Genomic DNA, 26,376 nt, shown 5'->3' with positions numbered 1-26,376 from the left:
TCCCCAGCATGGCCTAATGTTTCCCTCCCTTCCTCTCTCACCTTCCAGTATGAAGAGGCAATTTCCTGCAGCAATGAATCAGACCAACTGCTTTGGAACTTTCCCTCTGCCATGTTCTGGCCATGCCCACCCAAAGCAACTTCTGCCAAGGGAAATCTTTGAGGCGGCTGATAGGAGTTGCTGCCATGGAAGACAGATTTCGTGGTTCAGAGGATGTGTAGGAAGTAGGGCAACATCGGGCCATGCTGGGAAATAGGTGGGAAATGCTGGGCCACAGGCCCCCCTGATCTCCTTATGTGCCTAAGGCAAATGACTACTGGGCCTACCCTTTAATTCAGTCCTGCCTACAATTGATCTTTTATCCCAAATTTTCCAAAGCACAGAGGAAAATAAATGTTCACTTATTCTGTCTGCTATTACTGTGGCTTCTCAAGCTGAATCCTCTCAAACACAGCAAACTTGAGGCTGTACTAAAAACTCTTCTCTACTAAATGAGGGAGACTCCAATCCTTCTCCAAATTCACATTTAATATAATTGATAACAAATTAATTAATCAAATAACATAACATCATGTTTATAGACCTCGTAACCAGAAGTTTAACGTGGTTAACAAAAAATTAATAATTAACATAGAAGACGCCCAGAGCTATTTGGCCAAATACTTTGAGAAAAGGTAGGTTTTCAACTGGCTTCTAAAGTGTTTGTAGGAAATCAACCTTGAATGACGAAGCTTGCCTAGCTCAATTTTGTTAGCCCAGCTCTATTTTTATACAGAAGATGCGGAATATAAGCTTAAGGTTTAGTTTAGCCTCTGGTAACTCATTAAAAATTTATTTTCCTTTTGTTTTAAAAAATATTATTTTTCTTTATTAATAACGTAAATCACTTACAAATAGCAAGATATAAAGCTCAACCACAAAAACTGAACCCATTGCCCCTCCCCTCCCAAACATCCCAACTCAGCAACTCTTCAGTACAATGCACAATAATACAACTCAGAGAATCATTTCCCCCCCCCCCCCCGGGCCATTGTCACTAGCACAAAAGGTATGTATAGGGATGCAACAGGTCTAGACAAATCTCAAGAAGAACTCTCCAACCATCGCATAGAAGGGTCCCCCACTTTGAAAAATGTACAATTATGCAGTAAAGTTGTTAACTTAGACATTCGAAAAATAAAGTTAATTTACCCAGTAATTGACTCCGAACCGGAGGATGAGCCCCTTTCTAGTAAGAAGAGTAAGTCATCTTTTTTTTCAGCAATATTTTGTAGTTTGGATTATAATGGACTGTTTTGCCAGATCCCTTGAAGTCCATTATAACAAGATTATACTGTACATGTAAACGGTTTGTGACCTGAGTGAATCATTTGGTGTCTTTTTAGATCTGAATGCTGAGCAAAGCTTTTATTGCACTCAGTGCAGGTATATTGTTTCACTGCTGTGTGTGTCTGTTCATGAATTTTTAGATTTGAAAGCCGAGTGAAGCTTTTATTGCACTCAGTACATGTAAATGGTTTGTGACCTCTGTGAATCATTTGGTGTCTTTTTAGATGTGAAAGCTGAGTGAAGTTTTTATTACATTCTCTACATGTAAATGGTCTCTCACCTGTGTGAATCCTCTGGTGAAATTTTAGACCTATAAGCTGAGTGAAGCTTTTATTACACTCAGTACATGCAAACGGTTTGTGACCTGTGTGAATCCTTTGGTGAAATTTTAGACTTGTAAGCTGAGTGAAGCTTTTATTACACTCAGTACATGTAAACGGTTTGTGACCTGTGTGAATCATTTGGTGTCTTTTTAGACCTGCAAGCCGAGTGAAGCTTTTATTGCACTCAGTACATGTAAATGGTCTGTCTCCTTTGTGAATCTTCTGGTGAAATTTTAGACCTGAAAGCCGAGTGAAGATTTTATTACACTCAGTACATGTGAGTTGTTTCACTGCTGTGTGAGTCCGTTCATGACTTTTTAGAGTTGAAAGCTGAATGAAGCTTTTATTACACTTACTACATGTAAACGGTTTGTGACCTGTGTGAATCATTTGGTGTCTTTTTAGATCTGAACGTTGAGTAAAACTTTTATTACACTCAGTACATGAAAATTGTTTCACTGCTCTGTGAGTCTGTTCATGAATTTTTAGATGTGAACGCTGAGTGAAATTTTTATTACACTCACTGCACTTAAACAGTTTGTGACCTGTGTGAATCATTTGGTGTCTTTTTAGATCTGAACTTTGAGTAAAGCTTTTATTACATTCAGTACACGTAAACGGTTTGTATCCAGTGTGAAACATTTGGTGTCTTTTTAGATATGAAATCTGACTGAAGTTTTTATTACATTCACTACATGTAAACGGTTTGTGACCTGTGTGAATCATTCGGTGTCTTTTTAGATCTGAAATCTGACTGAAGTTTTTATTACATTCACTACATGTAAACGGTTTGTGACCTGTGTGAATCATTCGGTGTCTTTTTAACTCTGAAAGCCGAGTGAAGCTTTTATTACATTCAATACATGTAAATGGTTTAACTGCTGTGTGGGTCTGTTGACCTGTATGAATCATTTGGTGTCTTTTTAGAAATGTATGCTTAATGAAGCTTTTATTGCACTCAGTACAGCTAAATGGTTTGACTGCTGTGGGGGTTTGATGGTGAATTTTTAAAGTTGAATGGTGTGTGAGGCTTTTATTACACTCAGCAGATGGAAATAGTTTCTCATTTTTAGGATTCGTTTTCTGCATTTGGAGTTTGGAAAACAATGGGAAGCTCTTATTAGACTTAGGATCAATAAAGATGATGCTCTTATTATATGTGAATTCTTTCTGGGGTGTTTTTCCTTTCCTCTTGTCATGTTGGAATTTAGAAGTCTTTTTGTCACTATTATTAATTTGGGAGGGTCTCTCTGCCAGGTGTCTCTGGTCCTCAGTGAGGTTACTGAGCTCCCCGTCATTTTTCTCACACTTAGTGGCTCCATCCCTTGAGTCTTCTGCAGGGTCTCTCTGTTCCTTTGATTCCTGCTTACAATTTTTTGTGTTAATGCTCTCAGTTTTCTGGGAAATATGCTCACAGACATTTTCTGATGGTGTATGAATTTCTTCCATTTCTAGAGGATCTTCTCCTTGATTCTTCCATTCTTGCGAGATCGGCTGATCTGCTGGATAGAAACAGAAGGTATTACTCATGAGTTAGAAAAGAGCAGTGGTTTCTAAGATAGAACCTGCATATAATAAGGTTATATCACACCAGGATTTTCCATGTATGACTTGAGAATTGGTCAAGTTCTTATTCGCATTTACGGTGGCACGCCTGGCGTTAGCCCGCTGTTGGCGTTCCCCCAAATTGCCTACCAAACGATATCTGCTATGCAAAACGGACTATGTCCAACAGATGTGAAAATTAGTGGCCACTAGAAGGCAAACATGGCTCTCCTATAGTAAGATCTGGACTATTTATGAGAAATGGAGATCAATTTGAATTAGGCAGCTGGTATCTATTGGGATCAGGGGTAATGTAAAAAATTGGTTTAGTGGGGTTTTGAAATATAGATCTTATGAAGTGTTTTCTGAAGATAAATACTCTTGCATGGAAGAACTCATGTGGAGTTCTGCAGGGTTCTCCCTTATCCCCAACGCTGTTTAATATATATTGAGTGTCTCTGGCCTATTTGCTTCAAAGCTTGAATGTAATATTTTACATATATGCAGATGATATTACTATTTCTGTTACCTTGTAAGCCCATCTCAAATGAACTAATTAATCAGATATCCAATGTTTTGGAAAAGGTAGAATCATGGATGATGCAGTTTAGGTTAAAACTTAATGCTGGAAAAACAAAGATCTTTTTAGCTAGCCCAAACGATAAAATTCAGGAGTCAAAATTGAGATAGTATCAAATTTGAAGATTTTGGGTATAACATTGGATCTTAGTCACACAGATCTTTTATGTTTAAATGATTTTTATTATTCCAGCAGTAAGAAGCAAATACAAACAGTAGTACCATTCAGGAAATAACATTTTCAACAATATAATCAGTTCCCCTCCCATCCCCAAGAATCCATGGCCGGTCCAACAGCTGAGAGTGGGAATAAAGTCTTAAAGATTCAAAAGTCTACTGCGAGCACGCGGTGTGAGGTCCTGCCAGAAGTGCTCCCACACCTGACAAAATTTGCGACCCGGGCCAAGAGTCAAGTCTCCCACCATGCGTCTCTCCAGTGTTGCGTGCACTATCATTAGGGATCTCCATTGTGCATATGACGGGGGATCACGGGAGAGCCAGTTGGTGAGGATGGCTTTTTTCCCCATCAAAAGGGCTCTGGAGATAAATGCTGACATTCCCCTGGGTTTGGGCGAGGCTATATTATAAAATCCAAATAACACCCTCGGTTGCGGAAGCCATCACCTTTCACACAGATCTTTTAATCAAAAAAATTATGCACTATTGTGGAAATTAAGGACTATTAAGAAGTATTTTGACATGGATTTCTTTCAGTTACTAGTTCAGAGCACTGTATTGTCCACTTTAGATTATTACAATATAGTTTATCTAGCACTACCGAAAAAGAAAAAATAGGAACTTTGACTATTTCAGCCTTTGTAACCAAAGCGGTGCTCAGAACCGTGTAACGGTGAGAAAATCACGAGTCGGGGAATGCTCCCCTGTGAGAGTTTTCAGTCGTCTATCATTGCACCATCTTGATTTGGTAGAAAGGGGATGAAAGAGACTTCAACAAAAACGCAAGTGTACTTAGTAGTGTAGAACAAACTCCAAAAAAGTTCTAAATAAAGCTCATAAATTAACAAAAAAAGTAAGTTGTATTTTAACCATGATGTATAATTCTGCCCCCAGAAATGTGTATACGATTGTATTTATATACTGTTGTGAACCACCTAGAACTAATGGCAGAGCGGTATACAAGAAATAAAATTATTATTATTCCCGGCCTCTTTTTACTGTTTGCACTGTATCTTTTCTGGGGTGTAGGGTTCGCAGGGGTCAGCTGAACAAAGCTTGTTGTATTGGCTGTAGTTTGTATATTGGCTGTTTTCTATTTGGAGTTTTGTATTATTGTTCTTTTTCATAGTTAATAAAGCGGTAAAAAAAAAAAAAAAAAATTCTTATTCGCAAACCATTTTTTGAAGATTTATCTCCACACAGTGCAGGTTTGTGAGACGATGAGATGTTCTTTGGAAATGGCAGTGTGTAGAGGTTAAGAGAGTCAAAAATCCGAGTGCTACGCTGGTATTTTATTCCGCCAATTTTGCGCGCCAAATCCATTCTAGAATCCTAGCTTAAGTCCGTACGTACACGTAAGCTATAGCAGTAGCAGGTGAAAACGCGAGTGCCGAAATGTTACCACTTGCGTACAGAACGGACAGTATTCTATAGGATTTGCGTGTAAGTACAGGACTCGCCCAGAGCCCACTCGTGTCCTGCCTATTTCCACACCACTCCTCGCACTTACAGCTATATCTGCCATATAACCTCCACTGTGGCACGTAATTGCTGTTCTAGCATGAAATGTGGCACTTAATGTCTGGGACACTGTATATCACATGTGACACACACAAGGCCTGCCTGCAGAATAAGGCTGGCCCGCCTGGCCGTTTTATGCGGCCCACGGTGACTGTGTGCCTTGGACACTCCTGATGTAGGCAGCCGGCTTAAGGATGATGCTGCGTTTTGCTCATTGCCGCCCCCGGGTGTTTACCTTCTGGAAGGCTCCCTCCTGCTCTTTGCCGCACTCGTTTCTCTGCATAATTTAGTGACTGAATTGTGTCAATGTTGAGAATTTACATCTGCTGTCTATATTTTGCACTGTTCAGGAAGAAATGCATTTGTTTCTATTGCTCTGGGGTTGTACTGCATACAGAGTCTTGAATCTTAGGGTTTTCTTTGTATATATTAGTATTTTAGTCTGTGGTTCCATATTTGCATAGGGGTTATCTGTGTTCTGTAGGAATGAATGGTGAGAAGCAAACGTACAGTGTGCTTTGTGTAGTTTAATTTTCTGGTTAACCATTATGTGATGTTAATAAGATTACATTGTGTGTATATAAGAACAATGAATGGAAAAAATGGTATTACAATTAGTACTATTATGGGGGGGGGGTCTGGCCCGGCCCGCGACAGCCTGTGTTTTACATTTCGGCCCCCTAATGTGATTGAGTTTGACATCCTTGCTGTATAGAATTAGAGGGAAGAGCTCTGAAGAATGAGAATATCAAGTTTCAAGTTTATTATGACTTGATATACTGCTCTAAGTACCAAAGCGCTTTACAGAATTATATAAAAATTAATTAAAAGGCGGGGAATGGACAAAAACTGAAAGCAACTATTAAGTAAACCATTGAAACGAGGAGAATGGGTGGAGGATACAATATTAAAATAAAAGGAAAAGGGGGGGGAAGACTGGGTGGTGGGGGGAGGGGAGGGAGGGGGGGTTGGGAGGCTAGAGTTGGAAGGGTATTTACTTGTTCATTTCTGTATATGGGGCTCCTACTTTTTTAAAATTCTTAATGCCAGTGTGGGTATTACATAGTAACATAGTAAATGACGGCAGATGAAGACCTGAATGGTCCATCCATATATGGTCCTTTTTCTTAGATATTTCTGGGCCAGAAAAACCCAGAGACCTGCCCAGTGCTTAGGTTCCATCTACTGGAGTCTCCTTCAAAGCTCACTCCAGCCCATCTTAACCATCGAAACTCCCCAGCCGTCCTCAACTGAATGTCCATATACAGGACAGACCGTGCATGCCGGCCCAGTACTGGCCTTACTTCCTTCAATGTATACCCATTATTTTCTGATTCGAGATCCTCTGTGTTCATCCCACACTGTTTGAACTCTGTCACCGTCTTCTTCTCCACCACCTCCCTCAGGAGCACATTCCACGCATCAACCACCCTCTCCGCTGAAGAAGGCCTGGTTTGGCGCAAACTGCACAGAAGCATTAGCAGGGCGTGACAGAGACCTTTCTAGTCCTGATCAGAGGGTCTTATATACATGCAAACACATTTAAAACTTTGAGAAGTCAGGATAATTAACAAAAGACCAGGAAACTGATATATAGCGTAGGAAAATGGGAATTTCATAGTTATGTAAATTGCTAGGTGAAGCAAAACCATAAGGGGAATCAGGTATGGATATACATAATAATAACTTTATTTTTCTATACCGCCATAGTAAGACGACTGCCTCCATGTTTCTTTCTGTCTCTCTTTGTTCTCTCTCCGTCTTTGTACAGTTTCCCGCCTTGAGCCTCATGGCCTAATTGATAACATGTGCTCGAGCTGGTTAGTTTCACATTCCAATGTTGGGTATAGAAGAAAAATCTTTCTTGAATAGGCTTTGGATGCAGTATTGATCGGGAACGAAATATGAGAGTTGCGTGTGTGTATGGGCGAAGGGATCCCTAAGAATGATGTGTGATAGAATGATTTATATTTAATTTCAAATGTTTTACATATATAAGATTCAAGAAACTTTAAGGAGAAATTCTGAAAAGACTACATCTGTATTTTAACCTCTTTGACCTTAAGTAACTCTTTAGACTCTGTGAAACTCTGGGAGGGGGTGTTAGTCGCTCCTTCTTCAGTTAACAAAGGGACTCAGACTTATCAGCACAGAGACGCAGGCTGAGTGTAACAGAAAGGGTTTAAAGCTGTGTGTGTGTATTATCTTTTGCGAGTATATTCCAATATTTGTTTTTGTATTTCTTTTTTTATAAATCATGTAAGCTTAGTATAAGAATGTAACTTTTAGGAATGCTTTTGTGAAACGCCCATATGAAGGTATAGAAGCAAGCCTTATATGGAAGCAAATATTTTTGACCAGTCAGATGTTAGTGAAGGGATGTCGTCATGTAAGGTATATATGGATGTCGGGTTCTTTACTAGAAATGCCAGATTTTGGCTTCTGTAATAATCCCCATGACGCAAATACCTTTTGATAGTGGTTCTGATAATTAATAAAATCAATAATTTTTTGGAAAAATTTGCTTCATTGCCATTATTTCTGCACACTTAAGAGCAAGGCTAGCTGCTCAATTGGCGACCCAGATGGGACCGTCGCTTTAGAGCGCGCTTGTGTCAGATTACCCTGCTTACCGTAAAGAACAATTTCCTAACATTACTCTTGAATCTACCACCCCTCAACCTCAAATTATGCCCTCTGGTTTTACCATTTTCCTTTCTGGAATAGACTGATCACCATATGGAATCCTGAGTGGATGTAACCGAAAAGTATTTCCATGTAACTCCACTGAGCGTCTCTGTAATTTTTGATAGAGTAAAAAATCAATTCACTTGTACCCCCTCTATACCACTCCGGATTTTGTAGACCTCATTCATATCTCCCCTCAGCCGTCTCTTTTCCAAGCTGAAGAGTCCTATCTTTTTAGCTTTTCCTAGGGTTACCAGATTTTAGTTGACTAAAATCCAGACCCATAACCCCGCCCTATTACGCCCACATCATACGCCCCTCCCCCACCCTCTCAACTTGTTCTCATTGGGAGGGAGGACGTGGTCCCAAAGAAGAAGCTTTTCAAAACCTGGACGAAGTTCAAGATTTTGAAAAGCTGTCCAGACATGCCCTCTAAAAAGAGGATATGTCCGGATAAATCTGTTAACCCTAGCTTTTCCTCATATGAGAGGAGTTCCATGCTCTTTATCATCTTGGTTCCTCTTCTTTGAATTTTTTCTACTGTGCAAAAAAACAAGAGCAGGACCTGGGGGGGGGGGGGCGATCATATCTGAGGATCTTAAGTTAGCCAAATAGGTAAAAAAGATGAGGGCAAAAGCCAGGAAGATACTTAGTACATAGGGAGAGGAATGGTCAGCAGGAAACAGGAGGCAACAGTGTCTCTGTACCAGTCTGTGGTGAGATCTCATTTGAAGTTCTCTATACAGTTCTGGAGATCATCTCTTCAAAAGGATCTACCCAGGATGGGGTTGGTCTACAGCAGTCTCTCAAACCTTTTTTTAGCTCCTACACACTAAACGGAGCACATATTTTTTGTGGCAAATTGTAATTGAAAATATAAAATTGCAAAACCAATAAAACATTAAATTTGAGAGTTATTTGTTTAAAGTTCTTTAAGCTATGTATGAGTAATTTCAATGCGATGGATGGGCTTGTTTTTGAGTGCAAATTAACTCAAAATGTGGCTCGATAGTCGACAAACACGCATTTCATCATCCACCACCTGTAGTCGTTCTCTTTTATTCAATTCAATTTCGGTCAGAGCTGAAAATCCAAGTTTGCAAAGATAAGAAGATCCAAATGTTTTGTTGCTCAAGTTAGGGGAACTACTGCATGAAAAATAAAATTACTAGCTGTTTATTTTCAAGGGCCAATCACTTCAAAGAATGATTCTTGTCTGGGAGGTTATACCCTTACACATACAGATGCTCATAACATTGACAGACTCTTGCGTACGCAAACGTACATCTTATCTATTCTAATGTATATTTATGAAGGGAATTTTTTAAAATAAAGTAAAATTCGGGAATCTATTGTGGCACACCCGGAATCTCTTCGGGCCACACAGTTTGAGAGACACTGGTCTAGAGAGTGGCAACTAAAATTCTCAATGGTTTCTGTCTTAGAATATATGTGGACAGTCTTAAAGTTGTCTACATAACCCTTACTGAGATTTCTCACGGTCATACTGAGCTCCTTTAAGAGCCCGACATCTTCTGCTTCAGTCACTCGGGGCCCTTCTGCTGTGAGGAGTTCAGGCAGAGTTCACCCCTGAGGACTAAACATGGATCCACCTCAGGTCTGAGCAGTACTCAGTTGGCAGTGTGCACTTAGTTACATTAAACGGATTTCTTCTATCTATGATGGAACTTGTCACTATGGAAATGAAGGTTACACCTCCACTCCACTCATTTCACCAGTTTTACCCCAGTCATGCACTCACCTGAGCAGCTGCTTTTCCCAGTCTCTCTTTCCTCTGATCCAGGCTCTCCCCTGATGTACGGCTCTTCCCCTCGTTCAATGCGCGATATAATCTCAGGGGTGAGGTTTGGACAGCCTGTTCCAGGTGTAAGAAAACTGCATTAGCCCAATTCCCTCAAATTCAAGAGTCAGGCAAATTTCCAGCATAAAGAAGTCCACTAACTTCACTGAACAAAAATATTGAAACCTTTGGTTAAAAAGAAACAGCAACTAATCCTCATTCGTCATAGATAAATCTTTCAAAACTTGTATTGAAAAGTTTCTTCTTATTCAAAAATCCAGACAGACAGCTTAGATAATTCTTAATCTGTAGCCGCTCCTGCCCTGGGATTGAGAGGACTTAAAAAGAGTACCCCCCCCCCCCTTGGAACCCTTGAAAAAGCCTTTTGTTAGGCGAAACGGGTCCCGTCGGGCTTTTATGTTGGGGCAAGCAACATTCAATAAAGATACAGATTAAGAATTATCTAAACTGTCTGTCTGGATTTTTGAATAAGAAGAAACTTTTCAATGCAAGTTTAAAAAGAAACAGCCCTGCAAATCTCAGATAGAGAGAGGGCAGAGTGTACAGCCTGGGAGGGAGGGAGGGTGCAGAGTCTGATGGGGGAAGGAATTTGATTCCTCTTTGGAGGCAGCCAATTACCTGAACACCCATGTGCTTCATCCACCGGATATCCATTGACTGTATTGGGTGATATACTCTTGTTCTTACTTTTTTGCTGTTCTACAAGCCTCAATCTTGAGGGAGAGTGGCCCGCTGATTCCCTGCTTTTGAGGGGTCTACAGCTACACTGCATTACCTATTGTTAATGTTTCTATAACCGATTATGCTGTTTTTGTTTAAACTTGTGTAGATTTTGCTATTATTGTACTAAACATGTACTGGTTGATTAGGTTTAGTTCCACGCCCATTTATTACTATTGTTGAGTACTTGTAGGCATCCGAGGGAATCCTGTGTTTAGACATGCTGGTGACTTGGGGCTCGGGGAGACACCTATTCGTGATCTTTCACACCTATAGAGCCATCTTGGTGTGGGTCTGTAGCTGTGATAGCTTAGGAATGAGGGATCAGGAACAGGGGGGCAGGGCGGGAGTAGGGGTTGGGATTTGGGTGGGAGTGGGTAATAGCATTTTGACCATATGGCGGTTTGTGACCATCTTTAGAATATGTGGACTGGCGGGTCCTGATAACAATGCTTGGTGGTCTTTACCTGATGACCCGGAGGCTGGGAGGGTGTGGGCCTCCAATTTACTTCTGCTGTCTGGGTTGGGCTGGGAGCCCGGGACAGCACGACACTGTTTCAGTAGCCACTGTTTGACTAGGTATTTCATACCCTAATTAGACTATGACCACAACATTGAGAATTATATCCTGGAATGTATCGGGTATCACTTCCCCCATTAAGAGAACGAAGATTTTGAACCAGTTGAAACGTCACAAGGCTGACATAGTCTGCCTGCAGGAAACCCGTTTGACAGATCTAGAACATTCCAAGTTGGGAAGATCTTGGGTGGGTATAGTTTATGCAGCATCCTCTCCAAAGAAGTGAGCGGGTGTAGCGGTCCTACTTCGTAAGTCCCTGCCCTATACAGCCCGTGTCATTGAAAGTGATCCACAGGAAAGATACTTGTGGCTTTATCTGATGTTGTTAGAGCGGTTGACGGATCCAGTATTAATAGCGGGTGATTATAATCAAGTATTGGATTTGCAGTGCGACAGCTCCTCACCGGGGCCGTCTATGGGGAAGCGCAGACACGAGGCATTCCGTATCTTTGTACCGCATTGATCTGTGGCGCCTACTACACCCGACAGAAAGGGACTATACACATAGATCACGGGCTCATGGATCACTTTCTAGAATTGATTACATTCTCAGTACCAGCCGGGCCTTTCTTAATGTAGACTCTGTGGTTATTGGCCCCGCGGTGATATCGGATCATGCATTGATTTGGATAGATGTGAATGTGGGCTCTGGTTTGCGGGGCCCGGCCTGTTGGCGGTTTTCCTAGTTATTTGTTTCGGGACGATCATTTTAAAACATACTTAACCACTAAATGGGAAGAATTTTTAAAGTTTAATGGTCAGCATCGTCAAGATCCCATTCTATTTTGGAGTACTGCTAAGGTGGTCCTTCGCAGGGATTGTATTGCGTATGTTATAGCTCGTAATAGACACTTGTCTAGAGGAATCGTCCGTTTGGAACGAGAATTGACAACGGCTAAACGACTGTATAATCAGCAGCTGTCCAGAGCTCATAAGGAACATCTAATCTCGGTAGAGATGGCCCTTAATTCATATATACATGAGCGCATGGTCAAGATGTTGTTTTATCAGAAATTTCAATATCATTGTTATGGGAACCGCTCAGGGAAACTTGGCACACTTAACTGAACAGTCACGGGGACAGAGATTTGTATCCGGTCTCTGCGATGGTAGGGGTCAGATGCAACATTCTACTGACTTGATAGCGCGGATTTTCCGCGACTATTTCCAGGGAGTTTACGTTCGGTGGGACTCGGGGGGGGCTGGGCCTCTCATTCGAGATTACTTGGAGGATTCTGGTATCCCTAAATTGACAGAGGGAGAGGTGGAGTCTTTGAATGCACCTATTACTGCTAAAGAATTGCAGAGGGCCTTTCAGATTCAGCAGAATTATTCTGCCCCGGGGCCCGATGGTTTCACGGCAGAATTTTATAAGTTGTTATCCCCCCCAAATTGGGCCCCCACTACGCGAATACTATAAACAGGCTACTGAGAATGGGAGATTCCCGGGAGCCAATGAGGCACTAATTACCTTTAATTATGAAACCTGGGAGGGAGGGTACGGCTCCCGAGTCCTACCGCCCTATTTCACTCCTATATGTGGATATTAAAATTTGGTCTAAAATATTGGCTGATCGACTTGCTTCTCTCCTCCCTAACTTTATTGCTCCGGCTCAGGTGGGCTTCGTAAGAGGTCGACAGGCGGTGCATAATGTCCGTAAGGCGATATTAACACTAGCTCACACGCAAGTTCAACACACACCTATGCTGTTACTTAGTTTAGACGCTGCACAAGCTTTTGACCAAGTAGACTGGACGTATTTATTTGAGGTGCTGGCTTTCATGGGATTGCACGGTTGGTATGCTCAGGCGCTTCGGACATTACACGCAGCCCATGGCATTACCGACCCCTTTTGATAGAGAGGGGCACTAGACAGGACTGTCCCCTATCCCTTTTGCTTTTCCTGCTTTATCTAGAACCTTTTCTTCAAACTGTCTTCCAGGACAGGGATATATTGGGGGTGGAATTTGCAGACCGTGCCGTAAAAGTTTTGGCGTTTGCAGACGACTTAATTACTTTAGAAACATAGAAATAGACGGCAGATAAGGGCCACGGCCCATCTAGTCTGCCCACCCTACTGTCCCTCCCCTACCTTTGCCCTGTGAATAGATCCCATGTGTCGATCCCATTTGGCCTTAAAATCAGGCATGCTACTGGCCTCAATCACCTGCAGTGGAAGACTATTCCAGCGATCAACCACCCTTTCAGTGAAAAAGAATTTCCCTGGTGTCACCTCATAATTTCCCGCCTCTGATTTTCCACGGATGCCCTCTTGTTGTCGCGGGACCCCTGAAAAAGAAGATATCTTCCTCAGCCTTGATGCGGCCCGTGAGATACTTGAACATCTCGATCATGTCCCCCCTCTCTCTGCGCTCCTCGAGCGAGTACAGCCGCAATTTGTCTAGCCGTTCCTCGTACGGGAGATCCTTGAGTCCCGAGACCATCCGGGTGGCCATTCTCTGGACCGACTCCAGTCTCAGCACTTTAACGCTGCCTGGTCACTCTATCCCCCATCTCTTACAAACATTGGATTAGTTCCGATTTTATTCGGGATTCTCCTTAAATTACTAGAAATCCACTGCCCTGGCTACCCCAATTGCCCTGCAACAGTCTTGGGTGGGGGACTTTCCTTTTATGTGGGCCCCAGCCTCCATTAAATATTTGGGGGTATGAATTCCTAGAGACCTCAGGATTCTTTATAAAAGTAATATTTCCCCCGTAATGCTGGACACTTTACAAAAGCTACAGATTTGGTCCACATTTCCCCTTTCAGTGACGGGACATGTGGCATTATATAATATGGTGCTTTTTCTCAAATGGTTGTATCGATTCCAGGTGCTCCCTTTGTTGTTGTCCCATGCTCACAATGCTCAACTCACTAAGGTTTTACAACGTTTTCTATTGGGGGGGGTAAACGCCCTCGCATGACACTTTCACGGATGTGCCTGCCTAGGGAAAAGGGAGGATATAAAAAGATGAAACATAGAAAGATGACGGCAGATAAGGGCTATAGCCCATCAAGTCTGCCCACACTATTTACCCACCCTCTTTAGTCTACTGACCGCCTAAAGTATAATTGTAATTATATTGTCACTCTACTGAACCGCTCATTCAAGTCCTTTTCATATGGCTTGTTGAATGTTCGCTGGTATGCCTTAGCATGCCAGATGAGGCACATCAATGACTGGTTCAGAGGCACCTCTTATTTTATGGCTACCCCAATGGAATTATCTTTCTTGGCTCCTTATCGTATCAGTTATATGTTACATGTCACGGAGCCGGCACTCCGCCGGGTGGTGGTGGCAAGCTACTCTATTTTTGCCCTTGCTCGGCGGACTGCCAGGCTGTCCTCGGGGGGTTTCCATGTACCTGCCCATTCAAGGCAATGTTAACTTTTTGCCTGGACTAAAAAAACGCTTCATTTCAACGATGGGCGGTTCAAGGATTACAATATTTATTTCAACTGTTTTCGGAGCAGGGCAAGCTGACGTCCTTCGACACTTTACGCCGTACGTTTGACCTTCCAGCTGCAGATATTTTTGCTTATTACCAGATACAACATTAAGTCAATTCTCTACCCACTGAACACTTAACAGAGGACAGCCGTAAAGTACTCTCTGAGCTTTTTAGTCTCTCAGCTCAACAGATGGTCCCGCTTCGCTTCCATTTACTGGGTCTTCGGGATTGTCAAGCGGGACCTAATCTGGACATTTTGGCAGCGTCCTGGGCGGAAGATCTACAGTGTTCTTTGACAGCCCAACAAGTGCAACAGGTGCTGAAAAATATTAGGAGGGTGTCCTATAATGTTCTTACATAAGAACATAAGCAATGCCTCCACTGGGTCAGACCCGAGGTCCATCGTGCCCAGCAGTCCGCTCACGCGGCGGCCCAACAGGTCCAGGACCTGCGCAGTAGCTCCCTATCTATACCCCTCTACCCTTTTTTCCAGCAGGAAATTGTCCAATCCTTTCTTGAACTCCAGTACCGTACTTTGTCCTATTACGTCCTCTGGAAGCGCATTCCAGGTGTCCACCACACGCTGGGTAATGAAAAACTTCCTAGCATTCGTTTTGAATCTGTCTCCTTCCAACTTATCCGAATGCCCTCTTGTTCTTTTATGTTTTGAAAGTTTGAAAAATCTGTCCCTCTCTACTCTCTCTATGCCCTTCATGATCTTGTAGGTCTCTATCATGTCTCCTCTGAGTCTCCGCTTTTCCAGGGAGAAGAGCCCCCGTCTCTCCAATCTTTCAGTGTACGAAAGGTTTTCCATGCCCTTAATCATTCGTGTCGCTCTCATCTGGACCCTCTCAAGTATTGCCATATCCTTCTTAAGGTACGGTGACCAATACTGAACACAGTACTCCAGGTGCGGGCGCACCATTGCCCGATACAACGGCAGGATGACTTCTCTCATTCTGGTCGTAATACCCTTCTTAATAATACCCAACATTCTGTTTGCCTTCTTCGCGGCTGCTGCGCATTGTGCTGTTGACTTCATTGTTGTGTCCACCAGTAGACTCAAATCTCTTTCAAGGTTACTTCCCTCTTGAAAGAGATTTGGGTGTACTGGTGGACACAACAATGAAGTTGGGAATTACAATTGAAGATGGTACTGCGGCTTTACATTTCGCCTGAACGGGCATTTCGGATGGGAATCACCCCTATCCATAACTGTCCTAAGTGTGCTCAGGCCCATGCTTCTTTGGGACATATGTTTTGGACTCGTCCTCACATTCTTCAATTTTGGCACAGCTTGGGCAACTATATCACTTCTCTCTGGGGTGGGTGTTGGTCCCCTACGCCCAGAGCTTTATTTGGATATTATAACATCGCAACGCCAAAATTGAAAGGGATAACAGCTTTTGTGACAAGGGCGGTGCTTATGGGAAAGGAAGCCATTTTGACCAACTGGTTGTTCCAGGACCCACCATCTTATAGTCAATGGAGATCTTCAATGATTGTGCATGCTTCCTTGGAACGGAGACAAGCTGGTGATCTCGACCTGGGACCGGGTCGCCGCTTCTGTCGGATCTGGGAGCATTTCTAGATGGACCTGACTCCTCAGGCTCGCAGCAGATTATTGAATTTGTGAGGGGGGCCACAAGTCACATGGTGGACTATTGAATTTTGACTTTATTGAGACGGGGGAGGTGGGGGGTTGGTTTGTGCATATGTAAGAGTCCTTGATTTGCATTGTTGTGTGATTTTTCTTTGCACTTTATTGAAATTTTAATAAATATATTCAAACATAATATAGTGGAATTAGCTCACTACTTCATAGTTTGTACATGATAGGATGAGGCAGGATATACAAGGGAAGTTTAAATTATGATACATTTAAATGGCCACAAAAGGTTTTAGGCTAATTATATAAATATGTATAATGAAGGGATATAGGGTTATAGTATTCTTCAGTGTCAAGTCAAAGTAAATGATTTGAACATATATATGTATACTGGACATCTCAAAAACAATCTAATTCTGTATGTTAACACCATTACTAAGCAATTTTATCAAAACTTCAGCAGGGTTGTGTTCCTCCTTGACTATAGTTCATGTATTGAATCATCTTTTCTGAAGTTAATATTCATATTTCCATCAAAGCTGCTCATGTAAACCGCTCTGAATTGACTTTATAGTCATTACTCAGCAGTATAGAAGCTTTAAATAAACAATATAATTTGCTTGCCATTGTGCTGAGTGTCACCAGATAAATTTAAATTGCTCCTAACAGTATTTATTACCGTGTTGGTGATCCTCACCTCCAATTTAACTGAATCCCATTATCACCGACTCCAGCTGCTGAGAAGATATAAAGCAATCACTGCAGCACTCACTCACTTTCCCACCAAATTACACTACCTACAATACTCTTTATAATAATATTCCAATATTTCTAATAAAAATGTAACGATATCCCTTACCCAGTGAGATCAGGATCTCATAATTCTCCTTCATCACCTCCCTGTACAGGTCTTTTTGCCTTTGGTCCAAATACTCCCATTCCTCCGGAGAGAAAGAGACAGCGATGTCCTCAAACGTCACCCGCATCTGAAACACAAACCAGAAACACACTCAGCACCTTCTGCATCACCATCACCTCCTAATGCTGGAGCTCTTCGGGGCAGGGAGAAAGTTTTCTAGGTCATATAATTCACAAACACATAACACAGTCCCAAAAGCAGGGTTATATTTCAGGATGCCATCCCAGTATTGGGCTGGGCTCTTACACGCTGCTGGTGACTGACCCAGAAGCCTTCTCTCTGACACATTTGAATTAGAGGGGAAGGCTTCCGGGTTAGCCACTGGCAGTGTGCAGGACCTGCTGCCGGGAGAGGCTGCACAGGCTGAAGGGGGGGTGGAGTAGGGAAGGAGGGAGCACCTGAACTTTGCATGTCCCTGAGCAGGTGAAGACTGGTTTCAAGAGATGGTTGGGGTTAGTGAGTGTCATCATATTGGAGTGGGGATTTAGAAGAGCAAAGTTGGCCCGCCACAGCTCTGTGGTCTGTCCTCACACGACAGGGACTGGAAAAGCCTTTTGAGAAGGATTCCTTTTCAGCAAAATGGTTTGCTCAGGTATGCAATGCTTTTCCTTTTGCTGTAGTGCTCTGTAATGCAAAGCTGGAATAGGACACTTGTCAAAAGCTGGTTGCCCCTGTCTTATTAATGCCTGACTGATAACAGGGAGCATAGCTTGTTCTCTGGCTATCTTGAGAGAACTAACACTTGTTAATACGGTTACCAGCAGGTTTTGAAGGGGCAGATTAAAAAATAAAATCACTTTTGAAGCCTTGTGACCCTTGTTCTCTCTCGTACCATTTACTTCTTTGGTGATAAAACCTCTCAGAAGCAGCTCAGGTGGTCCCAAATAGAGAATGACACGGTGACAAAATTCATCACCGTTCCCGTCCTCGCGGATACCGTGGGAAATAACCCCATGTCATTTTCTAGTGTCTATTTCAACCTCGGTACTTCTACACCAGCATTCTTCAAAGCAAAGCTTGAGGGTCAGTGGTTGTGGCTATTCATACTCTGATTCTTCCCTCTCTCCTTAAAGAATGACATGAAGATGGTTTCCCGCGGTTATCCGCGGGGACGGGGACGGTGATGAATTTTGTCACCGTGTCATTCTCTAGTCCCAAACACACCACATGTGCTGATATTTCTTTTAAGAAAAAACATACTGAAAAAGAGAGAAGGGCATTGCTGAGGCCTAGTTTTCAAGGCTCTTTTTAAATGGCTGGGCCTGGAGTATGTGGCTCTTCTCACATTTAGAGGGTACTTTCAGAGAGCTGGCTGCATCTTCTTTGAATGAAAGAGAGCTCCAGATTTGTTTTAGGAGCTACAATCAAACCCAGTAGGGGCTGTGGGTTTGATTGTCTTTGTCTCTGTCCAAAGAAGAACTTCAGGTATTAAGCATTTGACATTTTAAAGGAAGAACGTGAATTGCTGCTATTAGTTACTAGATTGTAAGCTCTACTGAGCAGGGACTGTCTCTTGAATGTTTAATACACAGGGCTAAGTAGTAGTAGGGGAGGGAACGCGAGAGGCCCGTCCCAACCTGGCTGGTGCTGGGGTGGATATAAGCCCAGATCTCTCTCCCTCCACTCAAGAGGGTCCCCAAGTGCCTGACCCTGACCCAGCCCCAGGTCTGCTGGAAGCTCCTACCTGAGCGGAAGCTCCTTTGGGCATTTGCCTAGAAACCAATTGGGAGAAGCTGAGATTTGGCCCCCGAGTTTCTTCGAAGGAATCGCAAAACTAAAGGGGGTGACGACATCATCAAGGGGAGGCGGAGCTTCACGGCCCTTTCGGCTTGGCTCGGCCCCTTTTAGTGCTGATTGCTCAGAATGAGTTAGAAGGCTCCACCCCCTAGCCCTGATGGGGAAGAAATAAGGAGGAGTTACAGCTCTTTCTGGCTTTTATTGGTCAAAATGGCCGAGGGGCGGGAAGAGGAGTCGGAAGGTTCCACCCCCAAGCCCTGATGGGGAGGAGAGTGACAGCTCTTATTGGTCAGAATGTTCTTTGGGGCGGGAGGAGTTAGATGGCTCCACCCCTTAATCCTGATGGGTAGGAAAACAGGAAGAGTTACTGCTCATTCATACTCTTATTGGTCAGAATGGCCGTGGGGCGGGAAGAGGAGTTAAATGGCTCCACCCCCTAGCCCTGATGGGGAGGAGAGTGACAGCTCTTATTGGTCAGAATGTTCTTGGGGGCGGGAGGAGTTAGATGGCTCCACCCCCTTATCCTGATGAGAAAACTGATAAGGAGGAAAGAAGGAGGAGTTACACCTCTTTCTGGCTTTTATTGGTCAGAATGTTTACGGGGAGGGGAGGGGAGGAGATTAACTCTGACGAGTAGGAATAAATCAATCAGGCAAAAGAAAAGAAGCAGAGTCTGAAGAATTTATATATATTACTAGTCTTATAGCCCGTTACATTAACGGGTGCTAGAATATATGTGTGTGTGTCTGTCTTTATTTTTTTCTCTCTCTCCTTAGCCGCTTTCTGTATTTCTGTCTGTCTTTTTTTTTTTTTTTTCCTTGGCTGTCCACTACCACCCCTTGCCTGCTCCCCCTGTCCATTCTCCCTTCCTTTTACCTCCCCTGTGTCCTCCACCATCCCATCACTGCTCACCTTATGCAGCAGAAGCCCTTCTCCCTTTGTTTTACCTCCCCCTATCATCACCTCCTTCCTGCTCCCCCTGTCCAGCAGTAGGCCTGTCTTCATTTTTCTGACCCCCTCCCTGTTCATCAGCACCTCTTCCCCTGTCCATCAACCCCTTTTCTGCACCTCCATTTCTGTGTGTTGCAGCATTTCCCTCCCACCCCACTTCCCTGTGCAGTATTTTCCTCCCCCCCATACCTTCCTCCTGAACTCCATGCCCTACTTATGTTAAAATGCTTTCCGGGTTTGGCTGCCGCGGCCTGCAGCCACCAACAGCCGCCACGGCCGACATCTGACTCGGGCCGCCGCGGCCGATATCTGACTCGGGCCTCCGCGGTCGACATCCACCTCGGGGGAGGGGGGAGGAAGAGAGAGAGAGCTTCGGGCGGCCAGCAGCCGCCGCGGCCGACATCCGCCTCGGGCCGCCGACAGCCGCCGTGGCCGACATCCACCTCGGGGGGAGGGAGAGAGAGGGCTTCGCGCGCATGCGCACTCCTATCTGCGGTGCCCTACAGTTCACAGAAAACCGGCGCACGCAGATGGGAGTGCGCATGCGCGGCCTAGCGTTTTATTATATTAGATATATTTATATATTTATTTATTTTATTGCTACCATTAATTGTTTCTAAAGCCCTACCAGACGCACGCAGCGCTGCACAATCACAAAGAGTAAGAAATCAGTCCCTGCTGGAAAGAGCTTACATTACAATCTAAACAGCCAAGACAAACAAACAGGATGTCACGGATATAGTTAAGGGGAATGCTTAATCTGCTGGCTAGGTTGAAGGGCAGAGAGGAGTACAGGACAATCGAGCCATTGTGACATCACTGATGAGGTTGGCTCTTATTGGTGGAATGAGGCATTATGATGTCACAAAACCGTATTCGCAGTTTTTTGAGATTTACGGGGGTTCTTGGAACAGAATCCTCGCTAATATCGGGGGAGTACTGTATTTCGCTAGAGCTGCCAAACTCACATCACCCCTCTCCTCTGTTCACTCCACTATGGATTAAAATACCAAGTAGAAATGGATCCGCGATAAAGATGGGGCTGTACTACCGTCCACCTGGGCAAACTGAAGCAAATAATACAGAAATGGATGCCGAGTTGAGGCGGGAACGCAAGAACGCTAACACCATAGTTATGGGAGATTTCAACTATCCCGGGATAGACTGGAGTCTTGGAATTTCAAAATGTACAAAGGAAACGGAGTTCCTGGAGGCTGTACAGGACTGCTTCATGGAACAACTTGTCAAGGAACCAACGAGAGGGTCAGCGATTCAGGATCTAATCCTCAACGAGCTGAAAGGACCCGTAAAGGGAGTGGAAGTAGTGGGACCATTAGGAACCAGTGACCACAACATGATCCGGTTAAAGTGGAAATAGGACTACCAAAGGGGAAGAGAACCAATGCAACAACTAGGCTCAATTCATGATTCGAATTGGTTCACTGATTCACTTCGGGTGAATCTATTTGAATCGAAGTAAAATTACAAAAAATTGGCTTCCCGATTCGGCTGATCCTTCCCCCTTGCCCCCTAAAGCAGGAGCGGCAGCGCTGCTTTTGTTGGCCAGCCGCTGCCGCACCTGCTTTAGAGGGCGAGGGGGGAGGGTCAGTCGCGAAGTGCTGCTGTTCGGTACCCCACCTGGCATCTGTTTCGCCCCCCCCCTTGGCGTCTGGCTTCCCCGCACCCGTTTACCTTTGAAGAACATCCTGCAAAGAAGATCGCGGCATTAGCGATGTTTGCAAACAGCTTCGGAGCTGTTTCCTCTACCGCTGTCCCGCCCCTCCTCTGATGTCAGAAGAGGGACGGGACCCTGCCTTTGTTCTATTAAACCTTGAGGTTTAATTTCTTAAGTAACTTTGGAGTAATATTACAAAGGAAATTGATAAGAACTTCTAAAAGGTGTATTTCAGAATTTAAACTTGATTCTTGTGACTTCTGTTGTTCATAAGAAGTATTAAGCACTGGGAAATACAGAATTTTAATCCCTTAACTCTGCAAGACACTAATTCATCTGAGATTGCCTAATAATATTGCAGTTTGAAGCAAATAATGTTGATTTAATTTGGTATTCAGCAGTTTGGGGGGGTTTCTTTGCTGCAGTGCTGAAGTGAATTCATGCAATCTTCTCTAATTACTAATCTGCTGAGAGATTGATAAGCAATCATCTTTGTATGACATTCCCATTCCAACAGATTAAAAAAAATTGAGTGCCAGGAAACCAGATGTAGTGATAAAAGAGAAAACCACCAGAATGGCCTTGATTACAGAGATTTCAGTCTCAAGCAATTACTTGATGAATCTCATGGAGATCTTTATGTATCAAGAAATGTAGAGACCAAGAAAACATGGCAGAAAGAAACATAAATATTTTGTATTGTTTTGGGAGGATAGATTGAAATATCTGGGTTTTACTTCCATTGCTTTCAATGGTAGTAAAACCCAGATGTCTCAATCCTTCTATTGCTGGAGCCATATGGTAACATTACTTTCTCACCAAATCATACCTAGAATTATCTTTATAATGATCTCCAATGGTGCTAAGAATAAAGAAAAATTATCCTTTACCCCAGTGTATCGCAAACTGGGTGCCTCCTGAGATTTCAGGTGTGCCGCAAGATGCAGGGGTGGAGGAGAGACACAGGCTGACTGCCTACAGAATGTGCCTCTCTTGGTGAGAGGCACATCCTGTAGGAAAACAGCCAACGCTTCTCCTTCTCTCCGCACATCTTCCACGCTGGCACCCCCCACTAGCAACTAAGGGCCCGTCAGGAGGGCCTACGTGCATGCACGAATGTCGACGTGATGGCCTCACGCATGCGTACAACGTAATCGCGTCAATGTCCACGCGCATCCAGATGCCTCGAGCCGCGGCCACTACATTTAGTGTGCCGTGGCTTGACAAAGTTTGCGAGACACTGCTTTACCCGGTGAGATCAGGGTCCGATAATTCTCCTTTTCACATTCAGGTAGAGCTCCTTCTGCCCTTCATCTAAATACCCCCACTCCTCCTGGGAGAAAGAGACAGCAATGTCCTCATATGTCACCCGCATCTGAAACACAAGCCAGAAACACCTCAGTGCCTTCTAAATCACCATCAAAAGCTCATTGGGGCAGTGGGAAAGATTTCTCGGGGTATATAACTGACAATCACATAATTCACAGACTTACTACTTATCACTTATATAGTGTTGAAAGGCCTATGCATCAGGAGACTTCCTAGTTAGAGGTCTGCACGGGAACGGGGATTGCAGGAATCCCGCGGGTCCCGCGGGAATCCCCCCTAACCCACGGGACTCCCACGGGGACCCCCCTCTGGCCCACAGGACTCCCACGGGGATGGAAGGCTTTGGAAGCAGGGTTCGTACATATAATATAATGGACATGTCAGCCTTAGGGGGTTTATAAGTTAATTACCTGAACATAAAACAAAAAAAAGGTTCCACCAAAGAGATTCCACAAGGAAAACAGCAGTGCAAACACAAAAGAAACTGTGGAATTGATGATCCTGTCAGAAGAAATTGCTGCTTTTTATGGGGACGGGTGGGGATGGAGGTAATTCCTTGCAGGGACGGATGGGGACGGAGAGGATCCTGGTGGGGACGGGCGGAGATGGGTGGGATTTCTGTCCCCGTGCAACTCTCTATTCCTAGTGTTGAGGCTCAGCAGGAAAGAGGAAGAGGTTTTTGTGACAATAGAATTTGAGGTTATAATTCACACTTTATAAGCAGGATTATAACAACTAGAAACCAAGTTGTATTTGTTTTATTGGTGAAGCCATCGGAGCCGTTCACAGTCTAAACAATTACAACCAAAACCTGGGCCACAAAACCTCAGTTTGTGGGACTCCAGATCTCTTTCCCTCCCCTCAGGAGAGTCCCAAAATGTCATTTGCTTGTTATTAGTTTGCTTGTGTTCAATTTGTGGCCTTTGTAGGCCTTTGCATCTTGGAAAATTGAATAAACATATATCATCATCATCGCTAATAATAAAACCCTAAGCGCGCATGCGCACTCTTACCTGCGTGATCCGTGCTCTGTAGCTCCGTGGCTTCGTATGCGCAGTAGAAGGAGTGAGCGGTGGTTTCTTCTGCGCATGCGGAGGTACCTTAAGCAGGGACGCAAGGAGGTGATTCCCCCCTCCCGCCCTCACTCCATCTAACACAGCACGGCCCGTGGTCTGGCCGGCTCCCTTACAGTCCCTTGCTGAAGTTATTTTTAAGTTCAAAGCCGCCACTGCGGCTCCTCTCAGAAGCCTATCTTTAAAGTCAACTTGGGATCCTGATGATTCTACAGCAGGGATAGGGAACTCCGGTCCTCGAGAGCTGTATTCCAGTGGTTTTTCAGGATTTCCTCAATGAATATGTATTGAAAGCAGTGCATGCACATAGATCTCATGCATATTCATTGAGGAAATCCTGAAAACCCGACTGGAATATGGCTCTCGAGGACCGGAATGCCCTACTCCTGTTCTACAGTATCTCAGGTTAGAACAGGGATCTCAAAGTCCCTCCTTGAGGGCCGCAATCCAGTCGGGTTTTCAGGATTTCCCCAATGAATATGCACTGAAAGCAGTGCATGCACATAGATCTCATGCATATTCATTGGGGAAATCCTGAAAACCCGACTGGAATATGGCTCTCGAGGACCGGAATTCCCTACTCCTGTTCTACAGTATCTCAGGTTAGAACAGGGATCTCAAAGTCCCTCCTTGAGGGCCGCAATCCAGTCGGGTTTTCAGGATTTCCCCAATGAATATGCACTGAAAGCAGTGCATGCACATAGATCTCATGCATATTCATTGGGGAAATCCTGAAAACCCGACTGGATTGCGGCCCTCGAGGAGGGACTTTGAGACCCCTGGGTTAGAAGCTGCAGCAGCGTTTGCAGGAAGTTGGAGACAATCTCATACCCCGAGCAGAAGCTCCTGAGGGCATTCTCTTATGCTTTTGCAGTCTGTCTTGCCAGGATTAGAAATGAATTGGGGGGGTTTCCGCCTCTTGCAGCGAGGTAGAGCAGAAAAGGGCGGAACCTGAAGTTTGGGATCGGAGGTTTCTGCCCGGATGAAAAATAAAGGCTTTTGCTCACGGAGCACAGTGATGACATCACGAAGGAGAAGCAGAGCTTCGTAATGCTAGAAAAAAAAACAACAACACCCCGATCTTTTCTTCTTGGCTCCACCCCCTTCTGTGCCGATTGGTCAGAATAGTCCCCGGGGGAGGAGAGGGAATGAGCTAAGTTCCTTCCTCCCAGGGGGGGCGCGCGTGGCGCCAGGGCTGGAGATTGTGTGGCAACGCCAGCCAGCCTCTGATGCACATTTTGCATGCTGCAAGTAGAAGAAGAGATAAGCCTGGCACTGCCTAGGAAAAGGAAGTTCTGCTCTCTTTTCACAGCAGTCTCGGGCTTCTCTTCCTGGTTCCCTGCTCTTTGATCTCTAGTCAAGATCATGGGGCGTTTGGTACCCGCAGCAAATTGATATATGTCTCTTACATCTGCAACCTTGGGGGGGGGGGGGGGGTCGTCAACGAACGCATAAATTTGCAACATCTGAGCGACTTTTACCCTTGGATATCCTTGCAAATGTTTGATTAATCTCCAGAGTGTTAAATATATATTTTTCAAAACATCACAATTAATTAAGATGTATGTATATTCAGGGGTTCAAGGAAGGTTTAGATAGGTCCCTAAAGGACAAGGGGATTGAGGGGTACAGATAGAAGTAGGGTAGGTTAGAGAAATGGTCAGGAACCACTTCACAGGTCATAGACCTGATGGGCCACCGCGGGAGCGGACCGCTGGGCGCGATGGACCTCTGGTCTGACCCAGCGGAGGCAACTTCTTATGTTCTGTTAACCGTTTAGTTGTAAACCAGAGGTCTCAAACTCGCGGCCCGGGTGCCACATGGGGACCACCAGGCACCATTTTGAGGCCCTCGATATGTTTATCATAATCACAAAAGTAAAATGAAACAGTTTCTTGATCGTATGTCTGTTTAGCTATGAATGGCAATATTATTATTAAGACTTAGCCAAAAGGAAAGATTTATAAACTATGAAGAGTTTTACCTCATGCAAAATTGTCATTTCTTCGATAAGACATTAATTTTTTTTCTGAGGCCCTCCATGTACTGTACCTACAAATCCAAAATGTGGCCCTGCAAAGGGTTTGAGTTGGAAACCACTGATCTAAACAGGCAAGACAGACAAACAGGATGTCACGGATACAGTTAAGGGGAACGGTTAATCCGCTGGCCGGGTTGGAGGGCAGAGGGGAGTCCAGGACAATCAAGCCATTTTGACATCACTGATGAGGTTGGCTTTTATTGGTGGAATGAGGAATTATGACATCACAGACTCAGCTCTGCTTCCCACAGACTGAAACTCTTCACACTACTACTACTATGAATAATTTCTATAGCGCTAC

At 44.1% G+C, this 26,376-nt stretch overlaps 2 protein-coding genes across 4 annotated transcripts in view; one reads left to right on the top strand and one right to left on the bottom strand.

The window, feature by feature from the left end:
* Nucleotides 1-513: 513 nt before the first annotated feature.
* LOC117354528 (oocyte zinc finger protein XlCOF6-like) lies at nucleotides 514-22,991 on the bottom strand. 3 transcript variants are annotated; one of them, XM_033932223.1, is made up of 4 exons: nucleotides 22,882-22,991; nucleotides 17,210-17,336; nucleotides 9,925-10,038; nucleotides 514-3,154 (listed from the first exon to the last, which is right to left on the bottom strand). In XM_033932223.1, the coding sequence occupies exons 2-4, from the start codon at nucleotides 17,334-17,336 to the stop codon at nucleotides 1,329-1,331; spliced, it is 2,067 nt and encodes a 688-aa protein (XP_033788114.1). In that variant the 5' UTR covers nucleotides 22,882-22,991; the 3' UTR covers nucleotides 514-1,328. The 3 variants fall into 3 exon arrangements, with proteins under 3 accessions (XP_033788114.1, XP_033788112.1, XP_033788113.1); XM_033932221.1 differs by lacking the exon at nucleotides 22,882-22,991 and adding an exon at nucleotides 18,954-19,138; XM_033932222.1 differs by lacking the exon at nucleotides 22,882-22,991 and adding an exon at nucleotides 18,954-19,138 and having other exon boundaries at nucleotides 514-3,151.
* A 2,502-nt stretch (nucleotides 22,992-25,493) lies between these two features.
* Nucleotides 25,494-26,376, top strand: part of LOC117354527 (oocyte zinc finger protein XlCOF6-like) — a 36,209-nt gene continuing 35,326 nt past the window's right edge. Inside the window, exon 1 of the mRNA XM_033932220.1 lies at nucleotides 25,494-25,596. The gene's annotated coding sequence lies outside the window, so the exon portion shown is untranslated. The remainder of the gene's footprint in view (nucleotides 25,597-26,376) is intronic.

The sequence above is a fragment of the Geotrypetes seraphini genome, chromosome 2, assembly GCF_902459505.1.
Source record: "Geotrypetes seraphini chromosome 2, aGeoSer1.1, whole genome shotgun sequence".
Classification (NCBI taxonomy): Eukaryota; Metazoa; Chordata; class Amphibia; order Gymnophiona; family Dermophiidae; genus Geotrypetes; species Geotrypetes seraphini.
The sequence above is the reverse complement of the archived record's forward strand: the minus strand, read 5'-3'. Positions and strand labels throughout refer to the sequence as shown.